Genomic DNA, 17692 nt, shown 5'->3' with positions numbered 1-17692 from the left:
ATTCAATTCTTTTGGATTTGATGTTATGCTTTATCACCATTCATACATATGAATCATGTGCAATAATTGCTATATATCAATCTTGCATATGCATATTTATATATTCTATCATATCATACAGTCATGGCAATGATATTATTGGATGTTTAATAGCATTGTGATGTCATGATGTATTGTTACAATGAATATGACATCAAATCTTTGACAAGATAAAAAGAAATCATGTCGAAATTTGCCAAAAAATAGGACTATTTTGTGTATCATTTTCATCTTACAATAAATTTGCATATATATGCAATAAACAGAATCTCCTGGCAGTGTAATTTTTCTGAATTTGTGTAATAATTTGAAATGGCACTCATGATCATGATCAACTAACACTAGGGATTAGAAAAGTGGAAATTCGCTCGCCAAAGTGGAAATTCCTACCACTTTTGGCTTAACCTACCAGAGGTTTTTAGTAGTTTCCACTTTATTTTTTATATTTCCGCAAAATGTTTCCTATTACCACTGCTTTAATAGTCTTTCCACGGATTTATCATTCTTACCACTAGCTGTTTATTCTTTCCAGTACAATTTAGTAATTACCACTAATTATATATAATTTGGTTTAATTGGTAAAAGTAGACCGCTAGTAACTATAAATCGTTCATCTGTTTCAGAATACTTGCCGATGGCCTCGTCACGGCTGAGCGCGTTCACCTGTGTGTCAAACGTGCCCCGTGACGATGGCAAGTAAAGGCTTCATACAGTGAACGCGCTGTAAGTTTAACTGAACCATAGCTCTTGACGACCATGGAATTATTAAATGTATATGAACCAACTGATTTATGGTTGTTTTGTTTTCATTTCCATCCACTATTTTTACAGTTGAAATCAAAATCCTTTGATGTACAGCCGGGGACGTCGTCCCCGATTCAGCGCTGCGTTAGCTGTGGGTACATATCGGTAGGTATCTAGATGTGCTGCTAAGTGAATTAAAATCACCTTGTAAAACCATATGACTATCTTCTGAGAGATGTATTTACCTGAATTATTAAAATGTCACACACAAAGTTGTATTACGGTGTTTGTTTTCACTTCCAACGGAGAGATCTCGACATATGTGTCTGTGTGTTGATAGCAGATCGAGAGCACCAACACTGTTACGTAGGTGTGACACGTGGGAACACACTGTAAGTTTAGCTGAACCATAGCTCTTGTCGACCATGGAATTATTAAATGTACATGAACCAACTGATTTATGGCTGTTTTGTTTTCATTTCCATCCATTATTATTTTAGTTGAAATCAAAATCCATTGATGTACAGCCGGGGACGTCGTCCCCGATTCCGCGCTGCGTTTGCTGTGGGTACATATCGGTAGGTATCTAGATGTGCTGCCAAGTGAATTAAAATCACCTTGTAAAACCGTATGACTATCTTCTGAGAGATGTATTTACTGGAATTATTAAATGTCCCACACAAAGTTGTATTACGGTGTTTGTTTTCACTTACAACGGAGAAATCTCGGCATATGTGTCTGTGTATTGATAGCAGATCGAGAGCACCAAAACTGTTACGTAGGTGTGACACGTGAATCTCGGCCGAGTTGTGTGCGCTAGACTTTATATTTTGCTGAAACTGTAATAGATTCTACTGGATTATTCGATTTTAAACGACAATACATTGTAGATATGTTTTTACCGTTTTGCATGACTTCTGCATGTACGGACTATCCGCGTTGTCTTTGATGACCTTTCACCTTCAATAGACGGCGCTGTGTTTAATAACTTCAGGAAGTCTACACAACGGTCACGTTTATAAGGCAAGATTTTGTTTTTTTATATTTGTAGATTACAGCAATTAGACTGCTAGGCCTCCAACCACGGACTTGGTATTTAGTCCTTGAAAAATACGGCCAGCTACAGCGAAGATGGGATATCTTACGATATTTCATTAATTTGATCTCAATTCATTTCAGAAGGATCGTCAAACCAGAGACCTGTTATTACACGTGATTAACTGATATATGCACGTCGATGGTCAAATAAGTGAAAACAATAGTTTGTCTTCATTACATCCACGGGTTAAGTCATTTCGTAGATCATATGGGTGTCGGACCTAAAGTGTATATAGGTCCTATATCACATGTGATGATTTTGGTAAAAGTAGGCGTCTGAAAGTTTACCCGCGGCGACTCGATTTTCAAGATGGGTTATAAGTTATTATCAAGAAAGTTTTTTGTTTTAATAACAAAACGATTATTGTTTTTGTTTGTTCTCTTTTAGCGTTTTAACTATGTAAAAAGCGGAATACATTCCTCATTCACTCATTAAATATTTGAAATAAATTGTGTATCAAATAATGTATAGTCGGTTTTTAGCAAGTTTTCTCCAGAAGTATTCTATATCAATGTCCCTGGTATAACCCTGCTATAGTCCTATTACACAGTACGTTGCTCGGTCGGGTACGGACTCGTCTTATAAAAGCGTCAGCTGTCAATCAAGTTAACTGATAAACGTGTGATAGTCCGTTATGAACCAAGATTCGTAAGTCTACCAAATTAACTATTACGGTGGGTTGACAGACATATTTTCAAAGATAGTATTATTGCAATCTTTTTACATGTGACAAAATAATTTGATTGTTGAAATTTGGATTCACCGAAGTAACCAAGTGACCATAAACTCGTCAAAAAATAAAAACACGATTTAAATCACATTACAGTGGACCCGCGATAATCCGGACGCCGATAGTCCGGAAAACTCACAGCCCGGACGGAAATGCACGGGAACGGATTTCCGTAACGTTATTTGTACTCACCAGTGGGAAGGGAACGTACTTTTCATTAGTAAATTTCCCTCAATAATCCGGACGATTTTTTCACCACGAGGAGAAAAAATGTCGGGCCAAGTCACCCGTGTCGACAGCTGTACAAACTATCGCTTGACACTGTGCGCAGTCATAGCGACCGCTGCCAGGTCATAGCCCCGGGTGTTTACCTGTGTTACAATGTGTAGCTTTTGTTTTTATAACGGTACATTGCTTTTTCTCTACGACCTAAATGTTACAGAATTTATGCACAATCATACATTACGTGATACGATAATTGATTAATCTCAAATACATGTAATAAATTTATGATCGGAAATTAAACACGGATATCGGCTTTGTAACACCGTTACGTGAAATGACGACTCATTGAAAGATGCATGTTATTAATTACATACAAATTTACGTTTTAAGCAGTGATCACAGAACTGGGTTGATTACACACAAATTAGTCAAAAGTCGTCTGATACTTAACTAAGCGTCACATTGTTAAGTGAATACGGGTTTAATAATTATCGGACATACCTAGGAAATCAGATATCCAAACACATGCATTCTGTTGTCCACGTTATATTGCAAGATTCCCGCCATTAAAAAATAGTCGGCTGCTTTAGTGGATTTCATTTTTTTTTTTTTTTTTTTTCTAATTTACAAAATGCGTCATCTTAAATTTTATCATTGGTTTAAAAATGATCTCTCCATTGGATTTAATGTACAGTACCAGCAGAGACCTATATACTAAATATATAGGTCCCTGGTACCAGGGTATACATAAACGACCTATTATAATTAACGCAACGGAACTTTTCTAGTAATTTCATGATGTTATTACTTACCATTATAGGGTGCAAAAAAATGGCGACGTCAGTCATTTTCATCATCCCACGAAAGATAACAATGAGTTCTTACCTTTCTGTTTTCACAAGATGTCTGGTAGCGACTTGTGGGCAGATAGGTCTACGAAATTAAATGAACTGAAGTGACACTGATTTGTTAATACCGCTGGAATTGATATTTTTGGTTTTATTAACATTCATTTAACTTTAAAGGTAAACACCATCATTTGTACCAGGTCCATAGACGTAGAAATGTATTCACTTGTTTAACGCCTGTCGATTTCAACAACTTATACTATGATTCAAGATTTCAAGATTCAAGATTTTATTGGTTCACTCATGACATATATACATATGTAACAAGAGGTCATAAAGGGGAAAAAGAGAACTATTGGATGGACAAAGTAATCAATAGACAAATCAAGATAAATCATACAAATCATGAATTATTCTAATGTTCTTTACATACTTAAAAGCTTAATTACTCTTTGGATAAAACGACTTACTTTACTTAACAAACCTGAATTACATATAGAGAACATTCCTTTCATTTTGTCACAATTAGGATTAATATAATAATATTTTGGTATATAAATTGCTCGTAGTGCTACAACAGAATCATTTTTACAGACATATAGATAGTGGTACTCATCACCAACACAGTTTGTACAGAGAGGACATAACCTTTCCTCGCGAGGAACGTTATTCCATCTCCCTGTCTCTATAGGAAATTTTAAATTAGAAGTTCTAAATTTACACAAATATCTTCGGTCGTTATGATTCAATTTCAATAGGTATGGTTCAAAATTAAACTGAGATTTATACAAAGAATATACTTGTCCTCGCGAGGAGCTATCAATTTCATTAAACCATTTTTGAACAAATTGATCTTGAAGTCTTTGTTTAATGATTATTTTAAGATATTCTCTATTACTTGTACAAGAATGTTGAAGTAACCATATATCATTAAAACCAGTATTGTTCAATATGTCTCGTATATATAATCACCATCTAGAACTAAATACTGAATCCTGATGTAACTTGTACATTAATTTATACATTGTAGTAGATAATTTCATTTCGCCTGTTATGAGTTTATGCCAAAACATAATCATTCTTGTTTTTATTTCAATTTCTAAAGGGTACCTACCCAATTCACCATATACCATATAATTTGGCGTACTTGTGCGAACATTTAAAATCCTTTTACAAAACTGTAAGTGTATTTTTTCAATAATCTTAGTATTTTCGTAGCCCCAGATTTCACATGCATATAACAAAATTGGCATAACAAGTGCATCAAATAGTTTTAACTGCAGATCTATCGGTAATGAAATATTTCTAATTTTTGTATACAATGCGTACATGGCTATGACCAGTATACAAATCTCGCGTGGACCCACCGTCACCTGTTAATAAAAAAGATCTCCAGAAGAACCGTCTAATCACAATGAATTACAACGAAAGACAGAGTCCGCAATCAAAATGGGATAATCAAGAGGCTTATTATCATTGGTACCCACTTTTATCAATTATTGCAAGCAAAGAATTGTTCGGTGACCAACTAAGGTAAGATGATTTGACCTATATTGTTTCTACTGGAAAGGCTTGAGTGATCGGATTTGAATTGGTCCCATGTGTTTATCAGTATTTTTTTGTTCTAAACTGTCATTCTGTAGCAATATTTAAATTGCTGTACTTAAAACAAAACATGTACTAGAAGGACGGGTACGTGATTAATACTCCAGCATATATTAAAAAACTACAATCAGTTGTCATATCGTCATGCCCAGAAACGTAAATGTGTCCATAACGTCACGTGTAGATCATTCATCAGCGCATTTCGCAATTTTAATATATTGTACCATTCATTGTGATGCGATAATGGCAGAAAGATTTATCAAATGATTCATATCCTAGATAGCCAAATTACATTGAAGTACTTATATCCTTGCACTAAGCATGCACCCGTCGTCTTGAGCTACGACATCGCAACTTATGTAGGTCCCTCAGTTGCGGTGGATTGATTTGAGAAAGAAAAAAAATCGTTTAAGAACCTCCTAGGTTGATATCATAAGGATGAATGATTGTCAATGAAACACGTGGCCATTAAAATGACGATTGCCTTCGGTTGTTAGTTCATTTGTTTATTACAGCGCTGTCGGTCGACTGCTAATCAGCGTATCGGTCAGTCACGCTGATTTTGAAGTCTATGACGCCACAGGTTTAACAGTAACTGAAATGGTGGCCAGCAGTATAGACGACAGTGTGAACAGTAACAACACAGCATGTCTGAATACGATCTGGACACGAGATTTGAGGTTGATGATTTCGGCGAATATTGCCGACAAGAAGTCGAAATCCAGCAATATCAGTTTGAGCGTTCAAAAAGAAAAAGATTTTAGTGAAATCGACTCTCAAAATGACCGCTTGGGTAACAAAGAATAATGTATTATACCAGGGGCAAACATATGCCATACACGACCCAATAATCGGTCAATCACCAATAAAGGTATATTAGTTATGTGTTTACCATTTCTTCCTCGTTACTATAAAAGGAACACGGCATCAATATTTCTTTTAATAAAATAATGTGCTATTTTATTCGCAAATTAATATTCAAATAAGCATACCACAAAAATACAACAGTTCTGGATACTCTGGTTTGTGAGAAAAGACGAAATACAAAGGTACAGTAAACTTATGCGTTGTATTCTATACAAAACCCTCTTTTAGTCATGAAGGATACTACTTCATTCAGAGAGTAATATATTGTATAGATCATGATCTACAATATACTAAATCTCTCCCGAATGAAAACCCGTGTTGAAGCCTCCAACACACTTCTAAATAATTATATACAGATTTTATCCCTTATTTTACATGTCACTGTCTCATGGATTATCGACGATTAAATGCTTGAGAAAGATATAATCTATGAATTCGCAATGGTTAAAGTGTATGACTTTTTGTAATTGTGTAATAATCGTGAATTGATTGAGATCCTTGTAATTTTACTTTCAATTCGTGTGTCGCAAGTCAACAGACTTTAATAAATAAACAAACATGCTCAGAGAAACAATTGCCAGGTGTGAGATTACGCTCGTCACACCTGTCTCTTACACCACAGGTGTCTGTGATTTCTGGCGTTCTAATTGGCACGCGCCGATAATTACTTGTGAGTTGACGCGTTTGGTTTCCGTGCACTTCAAAAAATTCCGAAAGTATGCTTATACAGGTTGTGCGTAAATTTAACTTGAATTCTGTTAAGAATTGCGTTTATACTATAGGGAATTCATGTTGATGAAATCAAACGAATTTTTTTTTTTTTTTTTTTGTATAAAATATGCATGTCTTTGTACAGACACTACAGTACCATGATCAAGAACATCTATCATACACTTCCTGATAAAAAGTCATTGAGAGACTAACCCGTTAGACCACTCAGCTAAAGTAACCGTATTACCAATATTGGGTGAATATTACAGCCTTGACTTTCGAGCTTGTATTAGTTGAAAATAATACATGGTTTTAAACGAATCAAAACTGGCGTTGCATAGCAAACATAGTAGAATCAAATGTTACAAGTTATAAACAACCTGTTATGATAAGAAATTAGTAAGATGATACTCGTTGTATTTGGCCCGTTATAATAGAATATTAGTAAGATGTTACATGTTATATTAATATGGCCCGTTATAATAGAAACTTATATATGTCCCTGGTTTCGGTAGCACTTGTTAATTCACAAAAGTTTATTCAGCACTTACATTATTGTTGTCTAATTCGCATTTATTGCAGGTACGTGTTCACGCGTTTCTATATTTTCCTATATGGCGTCTCTGATGTAATGTCACCGAATCAGTCCGTGTTTTTTTTTTTCGTTTTGTTGTTGTTGATTTTGTTTACATTAGTTTACTTACGGTCAGTCCATGATTTTATGATTCTTACGTAAGTTAAAAACCTGAAATAAAAGACCCGGTAAAAAAGCTAACATTGTCACACAGGTAAACACCCGGGGCTATGACCTGGCAGCGGTCGCTATGACTACGCACAGTGTCAAGCGATAGTCTGTACAGCTGTCGACACGGTTGACTTAACCGGGCATCGTCCGGATTACTGGGTGAATTTACTAATGAAAAGTACGTTCCATTCCCAAAGTAGGGTTCCGGAAACGGAATCCGAATTTCCAGACTGGTGAGTACAAATAACGTTACGGAAATCCGTTGCCGTGCTATTCCGTCCGGACTATGAGTTTTCCAGACTATCGGCGTCCGGATTATCGCGGGTCCACTGTACCCTGATTGAAAATAGTGGCAAAATGGGATCCATTGATTTTATTCACACGATAACTTAGCATAAAAGTCGAAAGGGAAAGTGTTTTTCTCTTAATGAAGATATTTTAACTAGAATCTTGATACCTATTAACGCATACTTATTACAAAACCTGAATTTTGGCAACTTCTTTTGCAAATTAATCTATATCTGACATAACATCTTGTGAATATTTTTTTTTTTTGTTTGTTTGTTGTATTTTTGGTTTTTCAATCTCTATCACTGTGTGTGCATGTACACTATTGGACAATACATGAAGTAGCACACACCATAGAGACTCCCCGGACGGTCAAAGCTTCCGACAAAACCTTACAAATACTGTATACTATACCTCGTGGGAACAGTGATATCCTTTACTGTCTGTCCAGTGTAACCGGTTGCTTAGACCCGGGGCAGTAAACGGACAACCATAGGAACACATATCAACACATACACCAACAGAAATTAAACTGTTTACACAATTTTTTTTCTCTCACTCCTTTTATTTTTTTTTTAATATGCACAAAATATATGTCTATACTACATCTTGTTGATCTTCTTAGCCCTGATCGCCCTCCCACGACAGTAACACACTAACATGTTTTTGGGGGCCGATTTGGGGTAGAATTTTGGCCCCATTTCCCATGGTAAAATTGGATATTTTTCCCAATCCGACCAGTTAAAATTCCCAATCGAAACATCTATAAAACAATTGTCTTATGAATGCGGATGGTGCCGTCCCGTTTTTTTATTTACCAAAAGCCCTAAGGCCTTCAGGTATACAAGATATATAACATTAAACAAATACTGAGGTGTACAGGAGAGTGTTGCATACATGTACATGAAAATTGTTCGATATATAATCAACACTAATCAATTTTGTCTTTTGCTAGCCAAGTAGAGATATTTACCTTTTGACAACTCTCTAACATTATTAACAGATAAGAGTTGGATTAATTAATAAAACCGGTGGTCTTTTGTAGTAAAATTGCTTTATATATTTTACCCTCAGATCTGTATATAATGGACATACCAAAATAAAATGAAACTATGGACCCGTCGTCATCCAATTTCCAATTCTTGAAGTAAAATCTATGACACTTCTGATTATCAACCATACCTTTTTTTCCCCGGTGGCATATTTCATTCAAAATAATAATAAGAATCTATCAATAATCATTGGATTGCATGTCCGTCGCAGATAATCCTATTACCCGTACACTTCATTGTATCCGAGAGGATGATGCAGACTAACCTACAATAAAAGTACCAATCTGTAGTTACTGCTAACCACATTTACCTCAATCCGGGACGTAGAATCTAGTTCACTTTTATCATGGAATTCTTTACAATACCGTTAATGTAGTAGTCTGATTGTTGTACCAAACAAATTTCAATACAATATCGCGCTACCGCACTATTTCACAAAATATAACTCGAGAAAAAAGCACATAAACGTTCCCAATCACAGCGCCATCTATTGAAGGTGAAAGGTCATCCAAGACAACGCGGATAGTCCGTACATGCAGAAGTCATGCAAAACAGTAAAATGATATCTACAATGTATTGTCGTTTAAAATCGAATAATAAAGTAGAATCTATTACAGTTTCAGCAAAATATAAAGTCTAGCGCACACAACTCGGCCGAGATTCACGTGTCACACCTACGTAACAGTGTTGGTGCTCTCGATCTGCTATCAATACACAGACACATATGTCGAGATCTCTCCGTTGGAAGTGAAAACAAAAACCGTAATACAACTTTGTGTGGGACATTTTAATAATTCGGGTAAATACATCTCTCAGAAGATAGTCATACGGTTTTACAAGGTGATTTTAATTCACTTAGCAGCACATCTAGATACCTACCGATATGTACCCACAGCAAACGCAGCGCGGAATCGGGGACGACGTCCCCGGCTGCACATCAAAGGATTTTGATTTCAACTAAAAAAATAATGGATGGAAATGAAAACAAAACAACCATAAATCAGTTGGTTCATATACATTTAATAATTCCATGGTCGTCAAGAGCTATGGTTCAGCTAAACTTACAGTGTGTTCCCACGTGTCACACCTACGTAACAGTGTTGGTGCCTCTCGATCTGCTATCAACACACAGACACATATGTCGAGATCTCTCCGTTGGAAGTGAAAACAAACACCGTAATACAACTTTGTGTGGGACATTTTAATAATTTCGGTAAATACATCTCTCAGAAGATAGTCATATGGTTTTACATGGTGATTTTGATTCACTTAGCAGCACATCTAGATACCTACCGTCAGATATGTACGCAGCAAACGCAGCGCTGTATCATCAAAGGATTTTGATTTCAACTGTAAAAATAGTGGATGGAAATGAAAACAAAACAACCATAAATCAGTTGGTTCATATACATTTAATAATTCCATGGTCGTCAAGAGCTATGGTTCAGCTAAACTTACAGCGCATTCACTGTATGAAGCCTTTACTTGCCATCGTCACGGGGCACGTTTGACACACAGGTGAACGCGCTCAGCCGTGACGAGGCCATCGGCAAGTATTCTGAAACAGATGAACGATTTATAGTTACTAGCGGTCTACTTTTACCAATTAAACCAAATTATATATAATTAGTGGTAATTACTAAATTGTACTGGAAAGACTAAACAGCTAGTGGTAAGAATGATAAATCCGTGGAAAGACTATTAAAGCAGTGGTAATAGGAAACATTTTGCGGAAATATAAAAAATAAAGTGGAAACTACTAAAAACCTCTGGTAGGTTAAGCCAAAAGTGGTAGGAATTTCCACTTTGGCGAGCGAATTTCCACTTTTCTAATCCCTAGTGTAAAGGCTTGTGAAAAATCAAATAAATCAACTTTCACGAATTCCATAAGATATAAAAAAAAATATAACCACTTATGCAAGGTCCTATAAAATGCATATCAAAACTTAATTAACTTATTGTGATTAAGTCAGATTAACATTTTATAAAATAAGACAAAAACTGTACTAGTTTTTTTTTTTTTTTTAATTCGGCTATCTCCTTCAAAAGCAGGTTGCATTGGGTCGAAGGGCAGACATGTTTAATGTTAGCAAACAATTATATCTGGTTCTGTATTGATATTCAAGGTATATGACTAACAATGGACATGTATTTAATTAAAGAACGTTTGTACAATGAATGGTTTTCAAAAAAAACAAAACTTTTTCATATCTTTCTTTCATTTCATAACAATTATGTGTGGATTTCATATTTTGAGTACATAATCATGCTCAATACCTTGCAAATACAAGTTTCATGTATGAAACGCTAACATACAACCACGACTGTGATACATGTCATGTGTATCAGTAAAATGGCTTTCATTACAGAAACACATTGTAATAATAACATCTTCTATTAATGTATATAGACGTCAGTTTTATTTATAACTTTTAAATAGGTTCATTATGGCCATGCATGATCATCAAGATTTTATATAAATTGATTATATATATGTATTATAATAGGCCATATTTCAGAGGGTTACATCTTATTTTGGATACAAATATTGAGCATTTAATTTCCCACCAGAGAAAATTCTTAACCGATTCCTTTTTTTCCCTCCATGATTAGACAATTTCTCCTCGCATATCAAACCATTGCAAAGGAAAACTTTAAATCTCACAAGGCAGTTTTTCTCTATACAAAGTTTAGGCCAAATTAATACAGTACTAGTTCATACTGTTAATTGTATAAAAAAAAATCTGAGTTGTATGCAAAATCCTAAATATGCAGTCTCTGCACACCACATTAGTATAATTTAATACTGTTTTATTGCTGTTGTACGTAACTGAAGAACTCAACTGGACATTGTTAAAGATAAATAATGATTTTGAAGTTAAATACTTTACTTAATTATCAGCATCTGTGTAATGTCCAACCTTGAAGAACTCAATTATTAGAAATAATTTATCATACCATCTGCTAATCCATTACTAAATTAATTTTGCCACAATTCCAATATTGTCCACCACTTATAATTACAGTTTGGCATGATGTCACTTATTCAAGTATTAGTCAAAATATACTGATGTTGTATAGTATTAATATACTTATATTGTGTTAAAATACTGATTTAAGGTTCTGACTTTATTTTCAATAATTGTGTATTCATATTTTTTTAAAAATAATTATGTACCCTCATTATCAAATTATTCCAAGCCTACCATAAGACTACAATGTGATTATGCAACTTGAATAAAAGTTAGACATGAAGCTTTACTTTTAGAGTTATTATTTCTTGTGCTTTTTCAAGTGGTTGATTATGATTGAAACTCGGGATCTGTGAAAAATAATAAAATCAATAATTTCTACAAAAGAATATATTTAAAACTGACAGTACATCATCAAATTCTTGATCAATTTCAACATTAACTATAATTTAGTTTAAGATGTATCATGTATATGATAATTAAAAGTTCACTATTCAATAATAAATATGACCATCATGCATACATCTTTTATAACAACCTTCATCTTAAAGAATCCCAATATACCAATCATCTATTCGTCAGATCACATCCATCATAAATGTTGCCTTATCAAAAGCAAATGCAAGCTTAAGATGGCCAGGTGACCATTTTGATTTTTTTCTTTTTGGATTCTAAATCAAAGTACAGAGTTATATATACTGGATTATGATAGATTTCAAAAGTAAAGTTGAATATATTGCCCTTTATTTGACTTTGCAAATGTCAACAACAATCAACTTTAGGTATTAATATAAGCATTATAATGAGGACATTTGATGGAAAATTGCCGAAGTCAGCCAGGTTGGAAATGTATTCAGATTATGATTTTGATATATTACAGCTTCCAATCATTATTATTATACATATTACATTAATTATAATGATCAGTTTCTCACATTTGGAAAGGTTTGAGAAAGACATTGACTTTACATTGTTTAAATGAACAAAAAATAGTTGGGCTGTAAGTACAAGGCAAACAATTTATTTTAGCCAAACTGGTTTAAACTCCATTCGTGATCAGGTATTGATGATAAACATTAGATCAATTTGTTCTATATATATACTATATAGCAATGAATGGTGTAGTCACATCACTGATTTTCTGTAGATCTGCAATTAGAGCAACAGTTGTTTTTATCACCATCAAACAAAACACTATCAAATCCAAAGTAATTTACAAGGTTTCTTCGGTAACATCCTGCATGTGTACAAAACTTGCGCATGTCTTCAGATAAGCCTTTCCTATTTCTCGCTATGTCACTGTTGTTGTAAAACAGTATGGCTTGTGCTGATTGTCCCAGTCTACCTGCCCTTCCCATTTCTTGTAAATATGCTTCCATGGTGGTTGGTGGCCTACAGTGAATCACACGTTCTACACTGGGTGCATTGACACCCATTCCCAAAGCCATTGTTGCAAGTACAAGACGAACTTTAGGGTTGGGTTTCACTAGTTCCTCAATTATCACTTGTTTCATGGAGGCTGGATAATCTTTATGAAACTGTGCAAAGATCCTATTCTGTGGTACTGCATCGCCATTGTATGATATGTCTGACAAGTTATGTGTCAAAAATTGGAAAAAATATCCAAGACTTTCCAAACTTTCAACATACATTATCGTAACTGGGAACACATCCCTTTTCTCTCGGAGTTCATCTGCTATTGGGGTGATTATATTGTTTAATTTATCAAACTTCCTGATGTTTGGCAGTCTTTTCCTCACCTCGATATAAATGTTAGGCCTATCAACATTCAAAGTTATCACTACAGGCCTGTCAAAATTTAGCACCTTTGACAGATTTTCCACTGATTTAGCAGTAGCTGTGGCTGTTAGTGCTAAATGAATTGCATTTTCAAAAATACAAACAAGTTCTCCCAATTTTCCAAAAGCTGGACGGAAATCATCACCCCTGAAATACAATGAAAATGGTTTTAATTTTACTTAAGAATCTTCCTTTAAAATAATGTGCTTTATTATTACTATATAGATAATACAATAGCATTAGTAGAAACCAACATTTCTTAACATGCAAATGAATAAAAAAAATACTAGACTATTCAAATGTTTATGTCATTGATGAAGTTAATAAGTACTAAATGGTTCAACTCAACTATTCATGAATATACATCTACTCAGTACATACCATTCCGAGACCATGTGTACTTCATCTATGACTATGGCACACACTTTACGCTGGAAACTCTTTGACCTAATAAGTTTGGAAAACTTTGTTTTGATGAATGTCTCTGGATGGGCATAGATCAAGACAAAATCGCCCCTCTCAATTTTGTCAAATGGTACGTCTGACTGTAGTGCGCATGCTTCATCTGCAGCATCAACTTCATCATCAATATCTTCCTTCAGGTTGTAGGTCATCCCATGTGTACCTGTAAGACACATTATATTCTGATATATCACAATGAAAATATAAGACATTATTATCTAAATAACAGAATCTTTTACTTTAATGTAGACCTTAAGATAGCTATGCTCAGGCAAAGGGGAGGTAACTTTTTTTTGTCACCTTACCTTATACCTAAAACGTCATTCTCAAGCGCCTTTTTATAGCGTTAAATTAGCACATGAAAGCGTATACCTTTCAAACATTCGATTGACCGATGATGCAGATATGATATTGAGGCTATGTTAATGAGAAAAATCTTGGAGAAAATCAATGGCGGTAAGATGAGGTCCAAAATTGAAATCTGTAAATCCGTGTATTTTTCTTTAAACGCTGATTACATGTCAAAAATACTCTTATTTAGTTTAACACATGTTCTATCTATACATACATACCATAAAAGATGTGTGATTATTCCGCTTTTTGTTCGAAATGACCATATGTAAAAAATAAAATGGGGTCCGTTACGACTATGGTAAGCCACAGACCATGTTGACATTATCTACTTTCACTTTCATGCAGGTTTGGTTTTAGCATTTGAAAATGCATAACACTTCAATTTTGTCGATGTATAACTTAATTAAGTTATTAATTTAAAAGATAGTAATGGTACTGCACCAAATGAAACATTTTCATGAAAGAATTTATCTATATAGCATATATAATCCACTAACTTATAGTTGAGTATTGTAACTCACGACAAGTTACGTAAGCGATCGTTCCGACGTGATTGTGACTAATATTGTGCAAGTTTGTTACTGTGAAATTGAAACTAGTGAAAGTAAAATCGGGACTGATATTGACTTGGCATGTTCCTAAAAATCTCAATGATTATTTCCAAGTGTTGTTAAGAATACATTTTCATGTGATTTCAATATATTTGACAGTCGTCTTAATTCTAACAATGTCAAAGATACGGTCACAGACACAGTCCCTGGTTATAATTTGATGCTTTTCATACAGATATTTAAATGTTACTTCTTATTTTTCTAGTTTGCATGTTTTAGACAGGTGTGTGTATTTTCTTTGGCGAAGAAAGCAAAATTGTAGATAATTGCAAAGGGAGATAATTTGCTTGTTTTTTAAAAAATTGTGGCATCTTTGCGCAGAGATAAAAAAATTGTTTTTGTTTTAGACGCCAAATTTGCTTTCATATGATAAAATACATATAGTTTTATATTGTGGTTTATGTAAATATTGCCGAAATCACTTTGAAATTATTTTTTTTTCATACTGACGCATTTTTTGAAAAATGGTTGACAAAGCTGACAAGAATTACCAAATTTCCGAAATTAAAAAAAATCATTAAAAATCCAAAAATCCACACATCTTCATTCTGTTTTTTTTATTGGCATGCCTAAGAGATGCTTCATGCATAAACATACAGGTTGCAAGTATATTGATAAAAAATAAAAATGCCTGAGCATAGCTACTTAAGAAATAATTATGTCCGCCTCCTCGAGCTCTAGCAGTTGAAAGAAAATTCCAACTCGTGTGCACATGTGCTGAGGGTAAGAAATTATATGTTGCATATGTGTGTAATATACTGTAGCCTTGTATTTTAGTTTAATTTAAACCCTTCGGTTTTAATTTGCAGTCCTTATAACTTAAGTAGATCTAGTTGAGAAGAAAAAAATATTATATAATTGTGAATAAATTGAGCGTTACAATATCCCATAGGGCATACATTTCTCACCTGTTATATTCCCAACACATGCTGCGACTCCCTTGTTCCTTAGACCAAGGACTTGATCATGCATTAGTGAATTTAAAGGCGATATCACCAACACTGTCTTAGGATGGCTGTGATTGTATTTCCGTTGTATAAACCACGGCAAAAGCTGAAATATCACGCTTTTGCCGTATCCAGTAGGCAAAACCGATACGCAGTCCTTTCCGTCATACAACGCTCTTAAGGTTTCCACTTGTTTTTCTTTCAACACAATTCTCCTTTTTCTGAATACAGAGGGCATGTTTGCGTAGCAAACTGTAAACAATCCTCGAAGGCGGCCATTTTGTTGTACTACGTTTTCCTGTCTGTTTACATCTGAGTGAATAGGCAGCCGCATCACAAATGTCTGGCGTAAGCGCATATCAAAACTCTGATACAGCCGAGGTTAGATGAAGGGTACCGGAATCGGCCGAGGTTAGCCGAATGACAGCCGAGGTTAGATGAAGGGTACCGGAATCGGCCGAGGTTAGCCGAATGACACCTTCGAAGGGCCGCCATTGCGATGCGTTGCTCCGTTCCTGTCATTTAAAATGTATATTTTGTTTACGAATGATTAAAATCCAAACAGCTGCATAAATTCGTAGTTTTTATCTTTGTCTAATTTATTGTTATAAATGTATCCATTAAGAATTATTTCAACGAAATAGCTCCGAGGCAACGTAACCATAACAGCACCAAAGCATCAAACAGTCCAAGATGGCGGTAAGTTTACATTGGTTTTAATCATTGCATTGTGCTACCACTTAGGATCAGAATATCCATATGCTTCATATCCATGCTCATATAAGTCTTAAGAAATCACAATTTTCCTTCATATGATGTGTTTGATGTAAACAGTTCGTGTCAAAGGTCGAAACAGATATAGTCAACTCAAGGTAAGATAACAGGGCCTTTACCCGCATTTTATGGCAATGTATCAATGAACAGTTCAAAATGTATATCATAAGGGTTCCTTACATGATACCATTGTGTTATTTCAGGCCAAACAACTAGTTCTTTATTGGATCAAAATCTGTACACACTCCGAAGTCAACTATGGACCAGAAACAGTACACATGACAAAGTTCACTATGGGATAGAAACAGTATACATGACAAAGTTCACTATGGGATAGAAACAGTATATATGACAAAGTTCACTATGGGATAGAAACAGTACACATGACAAAGTTCACTATGAGATAGAAACAGTATACATGACAAAGTTCACTATGGGATAGAAACAGTATATATGACAAAGTTCACTATGGGATAGAAACAGTATATATGACAAAGTTCACTATGGGATAGAAACAGTACACATGACAAAGTTCACAATGGGATAGAAACAGTACACATGACAAAGTTCACTATGGGATAGAAACAGTATACATGACAAAGTTCACTATGGGATAGAAACAGTACACATGACAAAGTTCACTATGAGATAGAAACAGTACACATGACAAAGTTCACTATGGGATAGAAACAGTACACATAACAAAGTTCACTATGGGATAGAAACAGTACACATGACAAAGTTCACTATGGGATAGAAACAGTATGCATGACAAAGTTCACTATGGGATAGAAACAGTACACATGACAAAGTTCACTA

General features: G+C 34.7%; 2 protein-coding genes across 2 annotated transcripts; one reads left to right on the top strand and one right to left on the bottom strand.

The window, feature by feature from the left end:
* Positions 1–5024: 5024 nt before the first annotated feature.
* LOC117332904 lies at positions 5025–6097 on the top strand. The gene is made up of 2 exons (XM_033891969.1): positions 5025–5218; positions 5806–6097. The coding sequence occupies exons 1-2, from the start codon at positions 5100–5102 to the stop codon at positions 6095–6097; spliced, it is 411 nt and encodes a 136-aa protein (XP_033747860.1). The 5' UTR covers positions 5025–5099.
* A 6008-nt stretch (positions 6098–12105) lies between these two features.
* Positions 12106–16515, bottom strand: LOC117333108 (ATP-dependent DNA helicase Q-like 3). The gene is made up of 3 exons (XM_033892240.1): positions 16061–16515; positions 14107–14350; positions 12106–13872 (listed from the first exon to the last, which is right to left on the bottom strand). Exons 1-3 carry the CDS (start codon positions 16455–16457, stop codon positions 13056–13058), a joined length of 1458 nt encoding a protein of 485 aa, XP_033748131.1. The 5' UTR covers positions 16458–16515; the 3' UTR covers positions 12106–13055.
* Positions 16516–17692: the final 1177 nt, after the last annotated feature.

The sequence above is a fragment of the Pecten maximus genome, chromosome 8, assembly GCF_902652985.1.
Source record: "Pecten maximus chromosome 8, xPecMax1.1, whole genome shotgun sequence".
NCBI lineage: Eukaryota > Metazoa > Mollusca > Bivalvia > Pectinida > Pectinidae > Pecten > Pecten maximus.
This window is presented reverse-complemented; position numbering and strand designations above follow the sequence as displayed.

Excerpts from the sequence above, each read along its gene's own strand:
- LOC117332904 (XM_033891969.1), top strand. The coding sequence starts at position 5,100 with ATGAATTACAACGAAAGACAGAGTCCGCAATCAAAATGGGATAATCAA. Across the intron at positions 5,219-5,805 it reads TTGTTCGGTGACCAACTAAG|CGCTGTCGGTCGACTGCTAA; the intron begins GTAAGATGATTT and ends TGTTTATTACAG.
- LOC117333108 (XM_033892240.1), bottom strand. The coding sequence starts at position 16,457 with ATGCGCTTACGCCAGACATTTGTGATGCGGCTGCCTATTCACTCAGAT. Across the intron at positions 14,351-16,060 it reads ATGTGTTGGGAATATAACAG|GTACACATGGGATGACCTAC; the intron begins GTGAGAAATGTA and ends TGTGTCTTACAG. Across the intron at positions 13,873-14,106 it reads GTACACATGGTCTCGGAATG|GGGTGATGATTTCCGTCCAG; the intron begins GTATGTACTGAG and ends ATTGTATTTCAG.